Source organism: Balaenoptera borealis, assembly GCF_965194805.1.
Source record: "Balaenoptera borealis genome assembly, chromosome: 2".
Lineage (NCBI taxonomy): Eukaryota > Metazoa > Chordata > Mammalia > Artiodactyla > Balaenopteridae > Balaenoptera > Balaenoptera borealis.
This window is the reverse complement of record NC_138867.1, coordinates 184,487,104-184,501,238: the sequence shown is the minus strand read 5'-3', so window position 1 is coordinate 184,501,238 and position 14,135 is coordinate 184,487,104. Positions and strand designations below refer to the sequence as shown.

General features: G+C 63.6%; 2 protein-coding genes across 10 annotated transcripts in view; one reads left to right on the top strand and one right to left on the bottom strand.

The window, feature by feature from the left end:
* Positions 1 to 8,164, top strand: part of APC2 (APC regulator of WNT signaling pathway 2) — a 26,700-nt gene extending 18,536 nt beyond the window's left edge. For 8 of the 9 annotated variants that reach the window (XM_082380019.1, XM_082380018.1, XM_082380023.1 and 5 more), the window contains one exon: positions 854 to 8,164. In XM_082380019.1, coding sequence (XP_082236145.1) covers positions 854 to 5,774 — 4,921 coding nt within the window. In that variant the 3' untranslated portion in view covers positions 5,775 to 8,164. The remainder of the gene's footprint in view (positions 1 to 853) is intronic. The other variant, XM_082380020.1, reaches the window with a different exon arrangement.
* On the bottom strand, positions 8,120 to 14,135 carry LOC309623293 (UPF0449 protein C19orf25 homolog). The gene is made up of 3 exons (XM_082380053.1): positions 14,018 to 14,135; positions 13,682 to 13,813; positions 8,120 to 9,787 (listed from the first exon to the last, which is right to left on the bottom strand). Exons 2-3 carry the CDS (start codon positions 13,809 to 13,811, stop codon positions 9,558 to 9,560), a joined length of 360 nt encoding a protein of 119 aa, XP_082236179.1. The 5' UTR covers positions 13,812 to 13,813; positions 14,018 to 14,135; the 3' UTR covers positions 8,120 to 9,557.

The window sequence follows — 14,135 nt, the reverse complement described above, 5'->3', positions numbered from 1 at the left end:
ATCCTAAATACTGCATGGGATATGCTTGTGCTAAAGACTTTATCCATTAAAATAAAACATTAATTTACTAATAATGCTAATAATTAACAAACAATACTTAGATTTTTGTCTTCTTTTAAAAATACTATCTTTAGTATATTCCTGAATGTTGCATGGGAGATACTTGTGCTAAAGATCTTACCATGTAAAATAAAACATTTATTTACTAGTAGGGCCAATAATTAAGAAACAATACTTAGTAGTTTTAAAAGCAAACAGAAATATATCTTTAGTATATCCCAAATATCACAAGATTTAGGTGCCCTAAAATGAGTTATACTCTACAGTACTATACATAAAATAGGTAATCAACAGGACCTACTGTGTAGCACAGGGAACTCCAATCAATAGTCTGTAATAACCTAAATGGGGAAAGAATCTGAAAAAGAACGGATACGTGTATATGTATAACTGAATCACTTAGCTGTACACCTGAAAGTAACACAACACTGTAAATCAGCTGTACTCCAATGTAAAATAAAAATTAAAGAAATAAAATGAGATGGTTTTAATGAAATTTCATTTTAAATAATAAGTAATATTAATACATTAGTATTGTTTCATAAATAGTTTGTTGACATCAATGAATGAAAGCTTTCACACAAGTAGAGCGCATTCAATATTTGGGATATGCTTTTACTAAAAATGTATCCCTTCCTTTGAAATTCAAAGTTACCTGGGCACCTTCTGTTCTGACTTGCCCCACGTGGCCACAGTCCTGCCGGCGGGCGGGCGGCCGGCGGGCTGGGGTCCGAGCTGGGCGGGGGGCCTGACGCGCCCCTCCCGCCCCTCCTCGCCCCTCGGGCCCCCGTAGGCAGGTGCTGCGGGACCACAACTGCCTGCAGACGCTGCTGCAGCACCTGACGTCGCACAGCCTGACCATCGTGAGCAACGCATGCGGCACGCTCTGGAACCTGTCGGCCCGCAGCGCCGGCGACCAGGAGCTGCTGTGGGACCTGGGCGCCGTGGGCATGCTGCGCAACCTGGTGCACTCCAAGCACAAGATGATCGCCATGGGCAGCGCCGCCGCCCTGCGCAACCTGCTGGCCCACCGGCCCGCCAAGTACCAGGCGGCGGCCACCGCCGTCTCCCCCGGCGCCTGTGCGCCCAGCCTGTACGTGCGCAAGCAGCGGGCGCTGGAGGCTGCGCTGGACGCGCGGCACCTGGCGCAGGCGCTCGACCACCTGGAGAAGCAGGGCCTGCCCGAGGCCGAGGCCGCCTCCAAGAAGCCGTTGCCGCCCCTGCGCCACCTGGACGGCCTGGCCCAGGACTACGCTTCTGACTCGGGCTGCTTCGATGATGACGACGCACCCTCCCTGGCCACCGCTGCTGCCGCCACCGCCGAGCCTGCCAGCCCCGCCGTGCTGCCCCTCTTCCTGGGCAGCCCCTTCCTGCAGGGCCAGGCGCTGGCCCGCGCCCCGCCCGCCCGCCGGGGCGGCCTGGAGTCCGAGAAGGAGGCCGGCGGGGAGGCAGCTGTGGCAGCCAGGGCCAAGGCCAAGCTGGCACTGGCAGTGGCGCGCATCGACCGGCTGGTGGAGGACATCTCGGCCCTGCACACCTCGTCCGACGACAGCTTCAGCCTCAGCTCTGGGGACCCCGGGCAGGAGGCCCCGCGGGAGGGCCGCGCGCACTCCTGCTCCCCTTGCCGGGGGCCCGAGGTGGGGCGGCGAGAGGCCGGCGGCCGGGCTCACCCGCTGCTGCGGCTCAAGGCGGCCCACGCCAGCCTCTCCAACGACAGTCTTAACAGCGGCAGCACCAGCGACGGGCACTGTCCCCGCGAGCACTCGCGGCCCTACCCGCTGGCCGCGCTGGCCGCGCTGGCCGAGCATTGCGAGGGACCCCTGTGCGGCCAGGCGCGGCCCAGCCGGCTTGACCTCAACCTGCCCAGCGGCCAGGTTGAGCCCAAGGCCCGGGACGCCGCGGCCACAGATGCCCGCGTGTGCACCATCAAGCTGTCGCCCACCTACCAGCACGTGCCGCTGCTTGAGGGCACCGCCAGGGCGGGCGCGGGGTCCCTGGCCCCCAGGGCCCGGAAACAGGCCTGGCTGCCCGCAGAGGACCTGAACAAGGTGCCCGAGAAGCTGGCGGCGGAGAAGGCACCCCTCTGCCTGTCGCGCTGCAGCTCCCTGTCCTCACTGTCCTCGGCCGGCCGCCCAGGGCCCAGTGAGGCCGGGGACCTGGACGACAGCGACTCGTCCCTGGAGGGGCTGGAGGAGGCCGGCCCCAGTGAGGCCGGGCTGGACGGGGCCTGGCAGGGGCCGGGGGCCGCCTCCCTGCCCATGGCCATCCCGGTGCCTCAGCGGGGCCGGGGCCTGGGGGTGGAGGACGCCACGCCGTCCAGCTCGTCCGAGAACTGCGTGCAGGAGACGCCACTGGTGCTGAGCCGCTGCAGCTCGGTCAGCTCGCTGGGCAGCTTCGAGAGCCCATCCATCGCCAGCTCCGTCGCCAGCGACCCGTGCAGCGGGCTGGGCAGCGGCACAGTCAGCCCCAGCGAGCTTCCTGACAGCCCCGGGCAGACCATGCCACCGAGCCGCAGCAAGACGCCCCCGCCAGCCCCCGCGCCGCCGGGCGAGCGTGAGGCCACCCAGTTCAGCCTGCAGTGGGAGAGCTACGTGAAGCGCTTCCTGGACATCGCCGACTGCCGGGAGCGCTGCCGGCTGCCGTCCGAGCTGGACGCGGGCAGCGTGCGCTTCACTGTGGAGAAGCCCGACGAGAACTTCTCATGTGCTTCCAGCCTGAGTGCGCTGGCTCTGCACGAGCTCTACGTGCAGAAGGACGTGGAGCTGCGGCTGCTGCCCCCGGCCTGCCCCGAGCGCAGCAGTGGGGGAGGCGTGGGCCCCGGGCACCGCCGGCGGGACGAGGCCGGCGGCCGCCTCGAAGGGCCAACATCCACCGACCGGGACCTGGAGCTGCTGCGCGAGTGCTTGGGTGGGGCCGTGCCCGCCCGGCTCCGCAAGGTGGCCTCGGCACTGGTGCCTGGCCGCCGCACCCTGCCTGTGCCCGTCTACATGCTGGTGCCTGCCCCAGCCCGGGAGGATGAGTCCTGCACCGACTCGGCCGAGGGTACGCCAGTCACCTTCTCCAGCGCCACCTCCCTCAGCGAGGAAACACTGCAGGGACCCCCCGGGGACGGCGGGCCTGCGCAGGGGCAGAAGGCTGCAGGCCGTGCCGCCCCCACCAGGCAGCCCGCCGGGCACCGGCACAGGGCGGGGGGCATGGGCCGGAGCACAGAGCAGCCCCGGGGGGCTGGCAGGAGCCACGCAGGGCTCGAGCTGCCCCTCTGCCGGCCCCCGAGCGCCTGCAGGGACAGGGACAGCTCCCGCCCGGGCCGGGCGCGTGGGGACGGGGCCCTGCAATCTCTGTGCCTCACGACGCCCACCGAGGAGGCTGTGTACTGCTTCTACGGCAATGACTCAGACGAGGAGCCGTCCGCGGCAGCGGCGGTGGCACCCCCGCGGCGGGCATCTGCGATCCCCCGCGCGGTGAAGAGGGAATCCCTGGCTGGTGGCAGGAAGGAGGTGCAGGCCGTGCCCAAGGTCGCGCCGCCCAAGGTTGCTGCGCCCAGGGTCACGCCGCCCAAGGTTGCTGCGCCCAAGGTCGCGCCACCCGCCAGGGGCCAGCCCAGCCTCATTGCCGATGAGACGCCACCATGCTACTCCCTGAGCTCCTCCGCCAGCTCCCTGAGCGAGCCTGAACCCTTTGACCGCACGGCCAGCCGGCCCCGAGCCCGCGAGCCAGGGGTCACCAAGGACCCAGGCCCCGGGGGCAGGCGGGACGGCGCCCCCCGCCCGCGGGCCGAGGCAGAGCTGCTCCGGCGCTGCACTGGCTCAGCCGTGCCCAGACGCCGGCCCCAGGTGTCTGGCCCAGGGTGCCGCCAGTCCCGAGCGGCGCGGCAGGAGAAGAGGCCAGCAGAGGGGCCCCGGGAGCACAGTGAGGAGGCGGCGGGCTCGGACCACGCCTCAGACCTGGACAGCGTCGAGTGGCGCGCCATCCAGGAGGGGGCCAACTCCATCGTCACGTGGCTACACCAGGCAGCGGCGGCGGCCACCCGCGAGGCCTCCTCTGAGTCCGACTCCGTTCTGTCCTTTGCCTCAGGGCAGTCGGTGGGCTCCACCCTGCAGCCTCCCCTGCACAGGAAGGGGCGACGGCCAAGGGCAGAGGGCCAGGCGGGCAGTGCCATGCGGCCAGAGAAACGGGACAGGGCTCTGGCCCAGCGCAGCGGCGACCTGGAGAAGCCACGTGGCACTCAGAAGGCCACGTCTGGGGTGCCAGCCGTGCTCCGGGGACGGACGGTGATCTACATGCCCAGCCCAGCGACCCGGGCCCAGCCCAAAGGTGCCCCTGGGCCCCGCAGTGTGCCGAGAAAGACGGGAGCCCCAAACCCAGTGCAGCCAGCAGCCCCCGCCAAAACCCCAGGCCCCGGGCAGCAGCGGTCTCGAAGCCTGCACCGACCTGGCAAGATCTCAGAGCTGGCGGCGCTGAGCCCCCCTCAGAGGAGCGCCACGCCACCCGCCCGCCTGGCCAAGACCCCCTCGTCGAGCTCCTCCCAGACCTCCCCGGCCTCCCAGCCTCTGACGAGGAGGTCACCCCCGGCCGTCCAGGCTGCAGGACCCCTGCCTGGCCCCGGGGCCTCCCCCGCAACCAAGACTCCCGCCCGGGCCCTGCTGGCCAAGCAGCACAAGACACAGAAGTCGCCCGTGCGGATCCCCTTCATGCAGAGGCCCGCCAGGCGGGGGCCGCCACCCCTGGCCAGGGCAGCCCCGGAGCCAGGTCCAAGGGCCCGAGGGGGCCGCCCGGGGCTGCCTCGTGTGGCCTCCGCCCGCTCCAGCGGCAGCGAGGCCTCCGACCGCTCCGGTTTCCGGCGGCAGCTGACCTTCATCAAGGAGTCGCCGGGCCTGCTGCGCCGCCGACGCTCCGAACTGTCCGCCGCCGAGGCCGCCACCCCGGCTGCCCAGGCCAGCCTGCCCCGCCGTGGCCGGCCCGCGCTACCCGCCGTCTTCCTATGCTCCTCGCGCTGTGATGAGCTGCGGGGGGCCCCCCGGCAGGCTCCGGCCCCCCAGCGGCCCCCCATGGCCCGGCCCGGCCCGGGCGAGCGGCTGCCCCGGCGCACCAGCTCTGAGAGCCCGTCTCGCCTGCCGGTCCGCACGCCGGCCGCGCGGCCCGAGACGGTCAAGCGCTACGCCTCCCTGCCTCACATCAGTGTGGCCCGCGGGCCCGACGCCCCCGCCCCTGGGCCTGTGGCGGACAACGCGCCCTGCAGCAGCACTGGGGAGGCCGCGCCGGGCACCACGTGGCGTCGCATCCGGGACGAGGACGTCCCGCACATCCTGCGGAGCACGCTGCCCCCCCGCGCCCTGCCCCTGCTGGGCTCCTCACCCGAGGACGGCCCCACAGGCCCTCCGCAGCGCAAGACCAGCGACGCCGTGGTCCAGACCGAGGACTTCGCGACTGCCAAGACCAACTCGAGCACGTCCCCGAGCCTGGAGAGCTGGGCGACCCCACAGGCCACGACCGGCGGCCCCCCCTCCCTCCTCCTCGGCAGCGACGTGGACGGGCCGGGCCCCGCCAAGGCGCCCGCCCCCGGCCCCTTCGTCCCCGCCAGCCGACACGGCTCCCCCAGCCGCTCCGCCCGCGTCCCCCCCTTCAACTACGTGCCCAGCCCCATGGTGGCAGCCACCACTGACTCTGCCGTGGAGAAAGCCCCCGCCCCCGTCCCTACCGGCCTCCTGGGATAGTGGCCGGGGCTGGCCTTCCAGAACGTCCTCTCCCGGCCCAGGGCCGTCTGGCTGCCCCGAGGGTGGTCCCAGCACCCGCCTGCCCACCCGGGCCCCCGCCCTCTGAGCCTCTGCCCTGCCCGTACGGGCCCCACACTCACTGCGTAGACGCTTGCTTCCGTGCCCAGGGGGCTCCGCAAGGAAAGTGAGCTGCAGGGTGGACCTTACGTCCCCGCCAGGGGGCGCCCACGGGGGCGCCGTCCCAGCCTAGCCCCCACGCGGAGACCGCTCTCCTGGCTGGGGCTGTCCTCGGCAGTGCCCTCCTGGGCTCCTGACCCCACCGGGCCCAGCATCAGCACCACACCCCCTCCCCTCCCCTCCGGGGAGCCGCAGGGAGGTGACAGTGCCCGCCCGCCGACGTGGGGGACGGGAGCCTGCCAGCTGGGGGCAGCGGCAGGCAACCGTGGCAGAGCAGGCGCAGCAGGAAGCCTGTAATTACGGGCAAGGCTGAGTAACTTGTTCACGAGGGCTTAGCCGGTTCGTCTGCCTGTTCAGCCTCAGCGTGGGGCACGGGGGAGGGGCGTGGCTGAGCCCCACAGAAAGGGGGCCCCACCGGAGACGGCGAGTGTAGGGAGCCTGGAGCACCCCGGGACTGGCCGGGCGTGGTCTGGACACAGCACCCCCGCAACCCTCGTAAGGAACACGGAGAGGCAGGCGTGCCGCGAGGGCTCTGGCCGAGGCGGGCGGGGCACCGAGGGGAGGCCGGGGCCCGGCTGACCGCCCCGCCGCCGGGCCTGGACTGCACTCTAAGAGAGGACGTCCCGGCAGGCGCCCGCCCGGCCCCCGGCCTTTCCCTTTTCGATCTCAATCTCCTTTGCGACGCGGGAAGCCCTGGATCTGTGGGCTCCGTGCGGGCACGGCCTCCTCCCTGAGGTCCAGCACAGCTGTGGGACTCGGAGTGGGAGGCCCTGGAGCCCACAGGTGCTGCAGGGAGCTGGTCCCAGAGGAGGCGGAGGGGGAGCCCCGGCACACCTGCAGGAAGAGCCGCCCACCGCCTCCCTGCAGAACCCGGCTCTGGGCGGGGCTGCTCTCGGCCGACCCGCGGATATGCAGTCACAGTCGCCCTGCAGAGCTGCTCCTGGGGCCGGGGAACCCTGTGCCGGCGTCCGTCCTTTCTCTGGGAGGAGGAGGAGCAAGGCTGAGTCAAGAGGAGGTGCTAGAGGGGCCCCATCTCCACCCCGGGCGCCACCGACTGCCCCTCCTCTCCCTCGGACACCGTGCCGCCGCTGAGACACACAGACTCGCTGCAACCTCTCCCTCACACCCGACACCCGTCCTGCAGGACAGGCGCCAGGACTCTGCCTGAGGGCCTGGACGCAGCACGAGGGAAGGGCTGCACCACGTGCCCCTCCTGTGGAGGGCCAGCCGGCGGCAGCAGCGGAGGAGGCCGGGGGCTGAGCAGGGTGCCAGGAACCCGGCCCCCTGGCGGATCAGGATCAGGATCAGACGCGTCTCAGAAACCAGCCGCCCCCAGCCCCCAGTCCCCTTCAGTAGCCAGAAGGGCGCGGCTGGGGGGTCTTCCGAGCGCCTTCTCAGATATGGGGGCTGAAGGATGCTGCCCCCCACCACCACGGGCCAGCCTCCCCTGGAAAAGGGGGCCCCACCCCAGCTCGCCCCGCCGTGAGGGGTGGGGTGGGAGCCCCCCGCACTGGGAGACCCAGGTGGCGCTCTGGCCGCTGTGTGCCTGTCTCCCCACGTGGGCCGTGGGGCGAACTCCCAGAGCTACCTCTCGGCGAGCAGCGCGGCCACCGTGACTGGGGGCAGAGGACCCTCCCCGGCCGCCCCCGCTGCCCTCTGTCTGGCCCAGGCGTTCTCTCCCCAGGCCGGGGCCATCCTGTCAGAGCCACCTCTGCCTTGTCCAACCCCTGCAGCGGGGCCAGCCACACCTCATCACCCAGCCCAGCGGGCCAGTGGGGGACCAGGGCCCTGAGAAGATGGGCTTCCTGGAGAAAGGCAGTGGCGGTTGCTGGACAGTCGTCTGAGGCAGGAGCGGGAGGACCACAGTCTGAAGCCCTCAGGATGCCGCCTGGCCACCCGCTGAGGGGACATGGGGCACCCACTCCCGGACCTTGGCCCAGGGGCAGACGGACGCCACAAGCTGGGTTCTGGATTCGGTGCATCACCTGATGCCTGCCACCCTGCCGGCTACAGCCCGAGCCCAGCGGTCTAGGCTCCCCCTCCACCCTGCGTCTCCCTCCTGGGTCTGCAGTGCCACCGGACACATGTAAATATGTACATCCCCGTCCCATCCCGTCCCCCCAACCGTAAAGCCATCATCTGGCGGAAGGAGGCCGCGGAACCAGGCGTCTCATATGCACCTTTAATAAACAGCTGTTGAGTTGCGCTCCACACTGCCTGCGCCCGTCTCCAGAGGGGACAAGCCGGGGTGGGGGTCCACATGCCGCCTGCAGAGCCTCGCTCCCCACAACCGTGAGGACGCAAGGGGACGCCCGAGGGCTGAGCCCCAGCGTGACCCGGGGGTGCAGGGAGAGCGCTCAGGACAGGCGCAGGGGGAGGCACCCGGCAGGAGTCAGTGGAGTGTCTCTGCCTGATGCCGGGGGGATCCGGAGGGTGAACAGTGCCCCAAAGACAGGCGGCCCCACTCGGAGGCCAGGCAGGGCAGGGAGAGGGGAAGCAGCTCACCCCAAGGGCCCGCTGTTAGCCAGTGCGCCCTGGAGGAGGCAGCCTGGCGTCCACTGCTGCCACTAGAGGCAAGCCCGCACTTTCTTGACACCTGGGCCTCCAAGGTCAAGTCTCCAGTTTTGGGGTCTCTCAGGGTGAAGCAGACACTCTTTCTTCCTGGGATGCGCAGGGTCTCCCTTGTCAGGGCCCTGCGTGCTGGGTCCCAGCACTGCCCCGAGCTTCCGGGGACCCTGCAAAGGAGTGGTCCATCGGGGCACTGTTCAGACAGCTACACACGGGGATTTCATCGGAGGGACTCGGGCTCATCCACGACGGTCCTGGCCCCGGGGCCACCTCCCACCGGCCTACTGCTTCTCTGGTCTTCATGGGATGGTTTTTTAGGGTGATGCCCTTTTCAAGATCCTCTCCTGCCCCACCACCCACCTGTCCGCAGACCAAGGTGCACGGACAGGAGAGCAGCTGGGTGATGGCCCGGGGCAGTGGACTGACCACCACGTCCTCTCATGGCGCCCCCGTGTGACAGAACCCCACAGCTGACAGACAGACAAGTGCCCTGGGGGAGCGCCCAGGCCCTGGGTCGGAGTGCCGGGGGCCCTGAGGGGTGGCACCCACCACGAGGCCCCATCTCAGATCTGGGCCCTGGGGGGGCCACAGCTCCTCACATAACCTCAGCCACCACGCGTCAGGGAGGACACTGAACTCCTTACCCTCTTCTGGGACCCCTGGGACCCCCAGTTCACACAGAGACGGCACCAGCTCAGCCTGATGGGGGGGGGCAGTGAAGCAGGGTCGCCAGAGGAAGGAAGGGAGGATGGACGGAGGGCCCTCGGGGGCTGGGCCCCGCAGGAAGTCCAGTCGGGGCTCCTCAGGGCGAGGGTCATGCGCACAACCCGGACCCCACCCTCGGGGAGGGGCCTGTGCCTGGCTGAGGCAGCCCCACCCCCTGGGCAGGCTGTGTCCCCCGGGGTCTCTGGGTGCCAGGCGTGCCTAGGCCGCGGAACAGAGAGCCTGGACCCTGGTTCCGGGACCAGGGGCCAGGTGTCAGGTGAGGTGCGCCAGGCCAGGTGTCGAGCGGAGCCCCCGAGGCCCCGGGGAGCCGGGTCAGCCCAAGGAGGTGGCGGCCGCGGCGCCCGGCAGAGCCACCTGGCCCACGTGGCTGACCTCCTGCTCCAGCTCCTCGCGTGCCCGCCGCAGCTCCTCGCGCTGCTGCTTCAGCTGGGCGCCCGCATGCCACAGCCGCTGGTTCGTGGCCACGTAGACCCGGCTCTGCTGGTAGAGCTGCTCCCGCTGGGCCTCAGTGTCCTCGGCCCTCCCAGAGGGGGCTGGGGGGTCTGGGGACAGGACACGGCAGCATCACTGCCCGCTGGCCACACAGGGGACTCAGTTTACCCCCCAAAGAAAGCAGTGGACCGAAGGGGACAGGTCACAGAAAAGGCCGGACTCCACCGTCCCTCCGCCCCGCCTGGGGGTGGGCTCCAGCTCCTGGAAAGGGCCTTGACCCTGATCATGAGCCGGCCGGCCTCACCTGTGCTCTCAGCAATCAGGGAGGTGGGAGGAGGCCAGGAGGGCGTGGACGCACATTTCCCAATGACCACGCTTCCTAAAGGGCGTGGCGGGGGGCGGGGGGGGGGGGGGGACCAGGGCGGGAAAAGCACAGGTTTCAGGGCCACCTGGAGACACGTCAAGGTCCTCTCCGCTCTGCCTGGTCCCCTTGTCTACAAACAGGCCCAGAAACACTGACATTTAATTAAAAATCACTTTATCTGCTTTAGTAACAAGGTGGGAAAGGCCAGACAGTGCACACGGAGGCCAGGTATGGTCCTAGACGTGAACACAGGCCGACAGGGGAAGCCCCTCGCCCTCGAGTGGCCCCGGCACTGCTCATGGGGTAACTGGGCCCAGGATCCTTAAGTTGGGGCTCAAATGGCCTCTGAAGACCCAGCCGCGGGCCAGGGATAAATACAGCTCCTGTTCCTGGGGCTGCCCCGTCCAACACGACGTTCCAAGTGATGGAAACGCCCTCCAGCTGAGCCACCAGGGACTCCTGAGCCCTTGAAATGTGGCCACATGGAACAAAGATCAGAATTTTTTTTCTTTTACTATTAAGAAAAATAATAGTTGTCCCACAGCCACGTGTAAATCACTGAAGTTAGAACACTCCCTCACACCATACACAAAAATAAACTCAACATGGCTCAAAGACTTAAATGTAAGATATGACACCATACAACTTCAAGAAGGCAGCACAGGCAAAACATTCTCTGACATAAATGGTACCAATATTTCCTTAGGTCAGTTTCCCAAGGCAACAGAAATAAAAGCAAAACTGGGACTTCCCTGGTGGTCCAGTGGTAAAGAATCCACCTTCCAATGCAGGGAATGAGGGTTTGATCCCTGGTGGGGGAACTAAGATCCCACATGCCGCAAACTACTGAGCTCGTGCGCCTCAACTAGAGCCCGTGTGCTGCAAACTACAGAGCCCATGCACCCTGGAGCCCATGCGCCACAACTAGAGAGAAGCCCGCGTGCCTCAGCGAAGATCCCATGTGGCACAACAAAGACCGAACGCAGCCAAAAATGTATAAATAAATGAATAATAGAAATAAAAGCAAAAATAAACAGATGGGACCTCATCAAACTCACAAGCTTTTGTACAGCAAAGGAAACCATCAAAGTGAAAAGTCAACCTATGGAATGGGAGAAAATATTTGCAAATGATGCGACTGACAAGGGCTTAATCTCCAAAATATACAAACAGCTCATACAACTCAATCAAAAAAACAAAACAGCCCAATCGAAAAATGAGCAGAAGACCTAAACAGACATGTCTTCAAAGAAAACATACAGATGGCCAAGAGGCACATGAAAAGATGCTCAACATCGCTAATTATTAGAAAACTGCAAATCAAAACCGCAATGAGGTATCAATTCACACCAGTCAGAATGGCCATCATTAAAAAGTCTACAAACGGGTCTTCGCTGGTGGCGCAGCCGTTAAGAATCCGCCTGCCAATGCAGGGGACACGGGTTTGAGCCCTGGTCCGGGAAGATCCCACGTGCCACGGAGCAACTAAGCCCGTGCGCCACAACTGCTGAGCCTGCAAGGCACAACTACTGAAGCCCGCGTGCCTAGAGCCCGTGCCACCGCAATGAGAAGCCCATGCACTGCAACGAAGAGTAGCCCCCGCTCGCCACAACTAGAGAAAGCCCACGCAGAGCAATGAAGACCCAACGCAGCCAAAAAAAAAAAAAAAGTCTACAAACAATAAATGCTGGAGAGGGTGTGGAGAAGAGGGAATCCTCCTACACTGTTGGTGGGAATGTAAGTTGGTGTAGCCACTGTGGAAAACACTATGGAGGCTCCTCAAAAAACTAAAAATAGAGCTACCATATGATCCAGCAATCCCATTTCCGGGCATATAGCCAGAAAAACCTCTAATTCAAAAAGACACACGCACCCCAGTGTTCACAGCAGCACTATTTACAATAGCCAAGACATGGAAACAACCTGAATGTCCATCAACAGATGAATGGATAAAGAAGATATGGTGTGTGTGTGTGTGTACACACACACACACACACACACACACACACACACACACACTGGAATACTACTCAGCCATAAAAAGGATGAAATAATGCCATTTGCAGCAACATGGATGGACCTAGAGATGATCATACTAAGTGAAATAAATCAGAAAAAGAAAGACAGAAACTATATATCACTTATATGTGGAATCTAAAATATGACCCAGGGCTTCCCTGGTGGCGCGGTGGTTAAGAATCCGCCTGCCAATGCAGGGGACACGGGTTTGGGCCCTGGTCCAGGAAGATCCCACACGCCATGGAGCGGCTGGGCCCGTGCACCACAACTACTGAGCCCGCGCGTCTAGAGCCCATGTTCTGCAACAAGAGAGGCCACCTCAGTGAGAAGCCCGCGCACCACAGCGAGGAGTGGCCCCCACTTGCTGCAACTAGAGAGAGGCCCGCATGTAGCAACGGAGACGCAGTGCAGCCAAAAATAAAATAAATAAATTTAAAAAAAAACAAAAAATACCATTCACGTTATAGCAGTATACCATATATCCTCAATAAATATTTGTTAATCAATAAATATTTTAAAAATTTAAAAAATAAAAAATTATGACCCAAATTGGACTTCCCTGGTGGCCCCGTGGTTAAGACTCCACACTTTCACTGCAGAGGGCGTGGGTTCGATCCCTGGTCGGGGAACTAAGATCCCACATGCCGAACAGCATGGCCAAAAAAAAAAGAAAAGAAAAAAAACAACCCAAATGAACTTATCTACGAAACAGAAACAGACTCACAGACATAGAGAGCAGAACTGTGCTTGCCAAAGGGGAGGGGGGGCGAGGAAGGGACGAATTGGGAGCTTGGGATTAGCAGATGTAAACTATTATACACAAAATGTATAAACAACAAGGTCCTACTCTAGAGCACAGGGAACCATATTCAATATTCTGTGATAAACCATAATGGGAAAGAATATGAAGAAGAATGTATATGTATGTATAACTGAGTCACTTTGCTGTACATCAGGAGTTAACAAAACACTGTGAATCAACTATACTTCAACTTTAAAAAAAGACACAAAGACAAACCAAAAACAAACAAACAACAACAAAAAACAAAGCCCCAAAGCGTTTCTCACTTTCTATCGTCCCACAAGTCTTACATATTGAATGTCTCTACCCACTAGAATGGCCCGAGGGCAGGCACCTTTTTTTTTTTCCCCTTGGCCGCGCCGCGCAGCAGGAAGGATCTGAGTTCCCCGATCCGGGAGCGAACCCGTGGCGCCTGCAGTGGAAGCGCCGAGTCTTCACCACTCGACCGCCAGGGAAGTCCCAGGCATTTCCATCTTTTTTGATCACCTATCCACCTCAGTGCTTAGACTAGACCCTGGCCCACAACAGGTTCTCAATGAAGGTTTGTTGAATGAATAAACAAACCTCACAGAGTGGAACACAAAATTCACCCTACAACTGTATGCCACTCATCTGCTTCCACCTTCTGAACAAGGGGTGGACACACGTTTTCTGCAAAAGGCCAGACCTACGTATTTTTGGCACTGCAGGGCCAGACAGTCTCCGTCCTGACTACTTAGCTCTGCCAGTATGTCTTAAAGGCAGCCAGGCGCTTCCCCCGCCCCTTCCTGCTGGGGTCTCTGGGCCGCCTCTCCCCTGCCCGACCTGGGCTCCCCCTACCTTCCCGGGCCAGGGCGGTGAAGACTAGGTCCTCGGCGGGCGCCCCCCGCACGTCCTCCAGGATCTGCTCCACCGTGGGGGGCGCCGGGCGGGTGGGCAGCACCACGCGCTTCTTGGCCTTGGAGCCCATCCCTGCAGGTGGGAGAAGGGAGCGTGGACCGGGTCGTTCCTGCCGCCCAGCGAACACCTACACGCGCTCCGGAACCCCGCTCCCGGCGAAACGCGCCCTGCCCCGCTCCTCCCAGGGCCGAACAGCACAGGGCCAGGGGGTTCAGCCTCCGTCTCCACCCATGCCCCAGCTTCCCGCTGAAGCTCCCAGGGCGACCGCCGCCTCACCTAGTGTAAAGGCTTCACCCGCCACCGCGGCCCAGCGGCCACTTCCGCTTCCGGTTGGCACGCGGACCCGCCCTACAGGCCCGGGACGCGCACTTCCGGCCTCCTCCGGCTCCCGCCG

Bases quoted from the DNA above. Each gene is read 5' to 3' on its own strand.
- LOC309623293 (XM_082380053.1), bottom strand. From the start codon at position 13,811: ATGGGCTCCAAGGCCAAGAAGCGCGTGGTGCTGCCCACCCGCCCGGCG. The intron at 9,788-13,681 runs GTAGGGGGAGCC...TCCTGTCCCCAG, and splicing joins CACCGCCCTGGCCCGGGAAG to ACCCCCCAGCCCCCTCTGGG.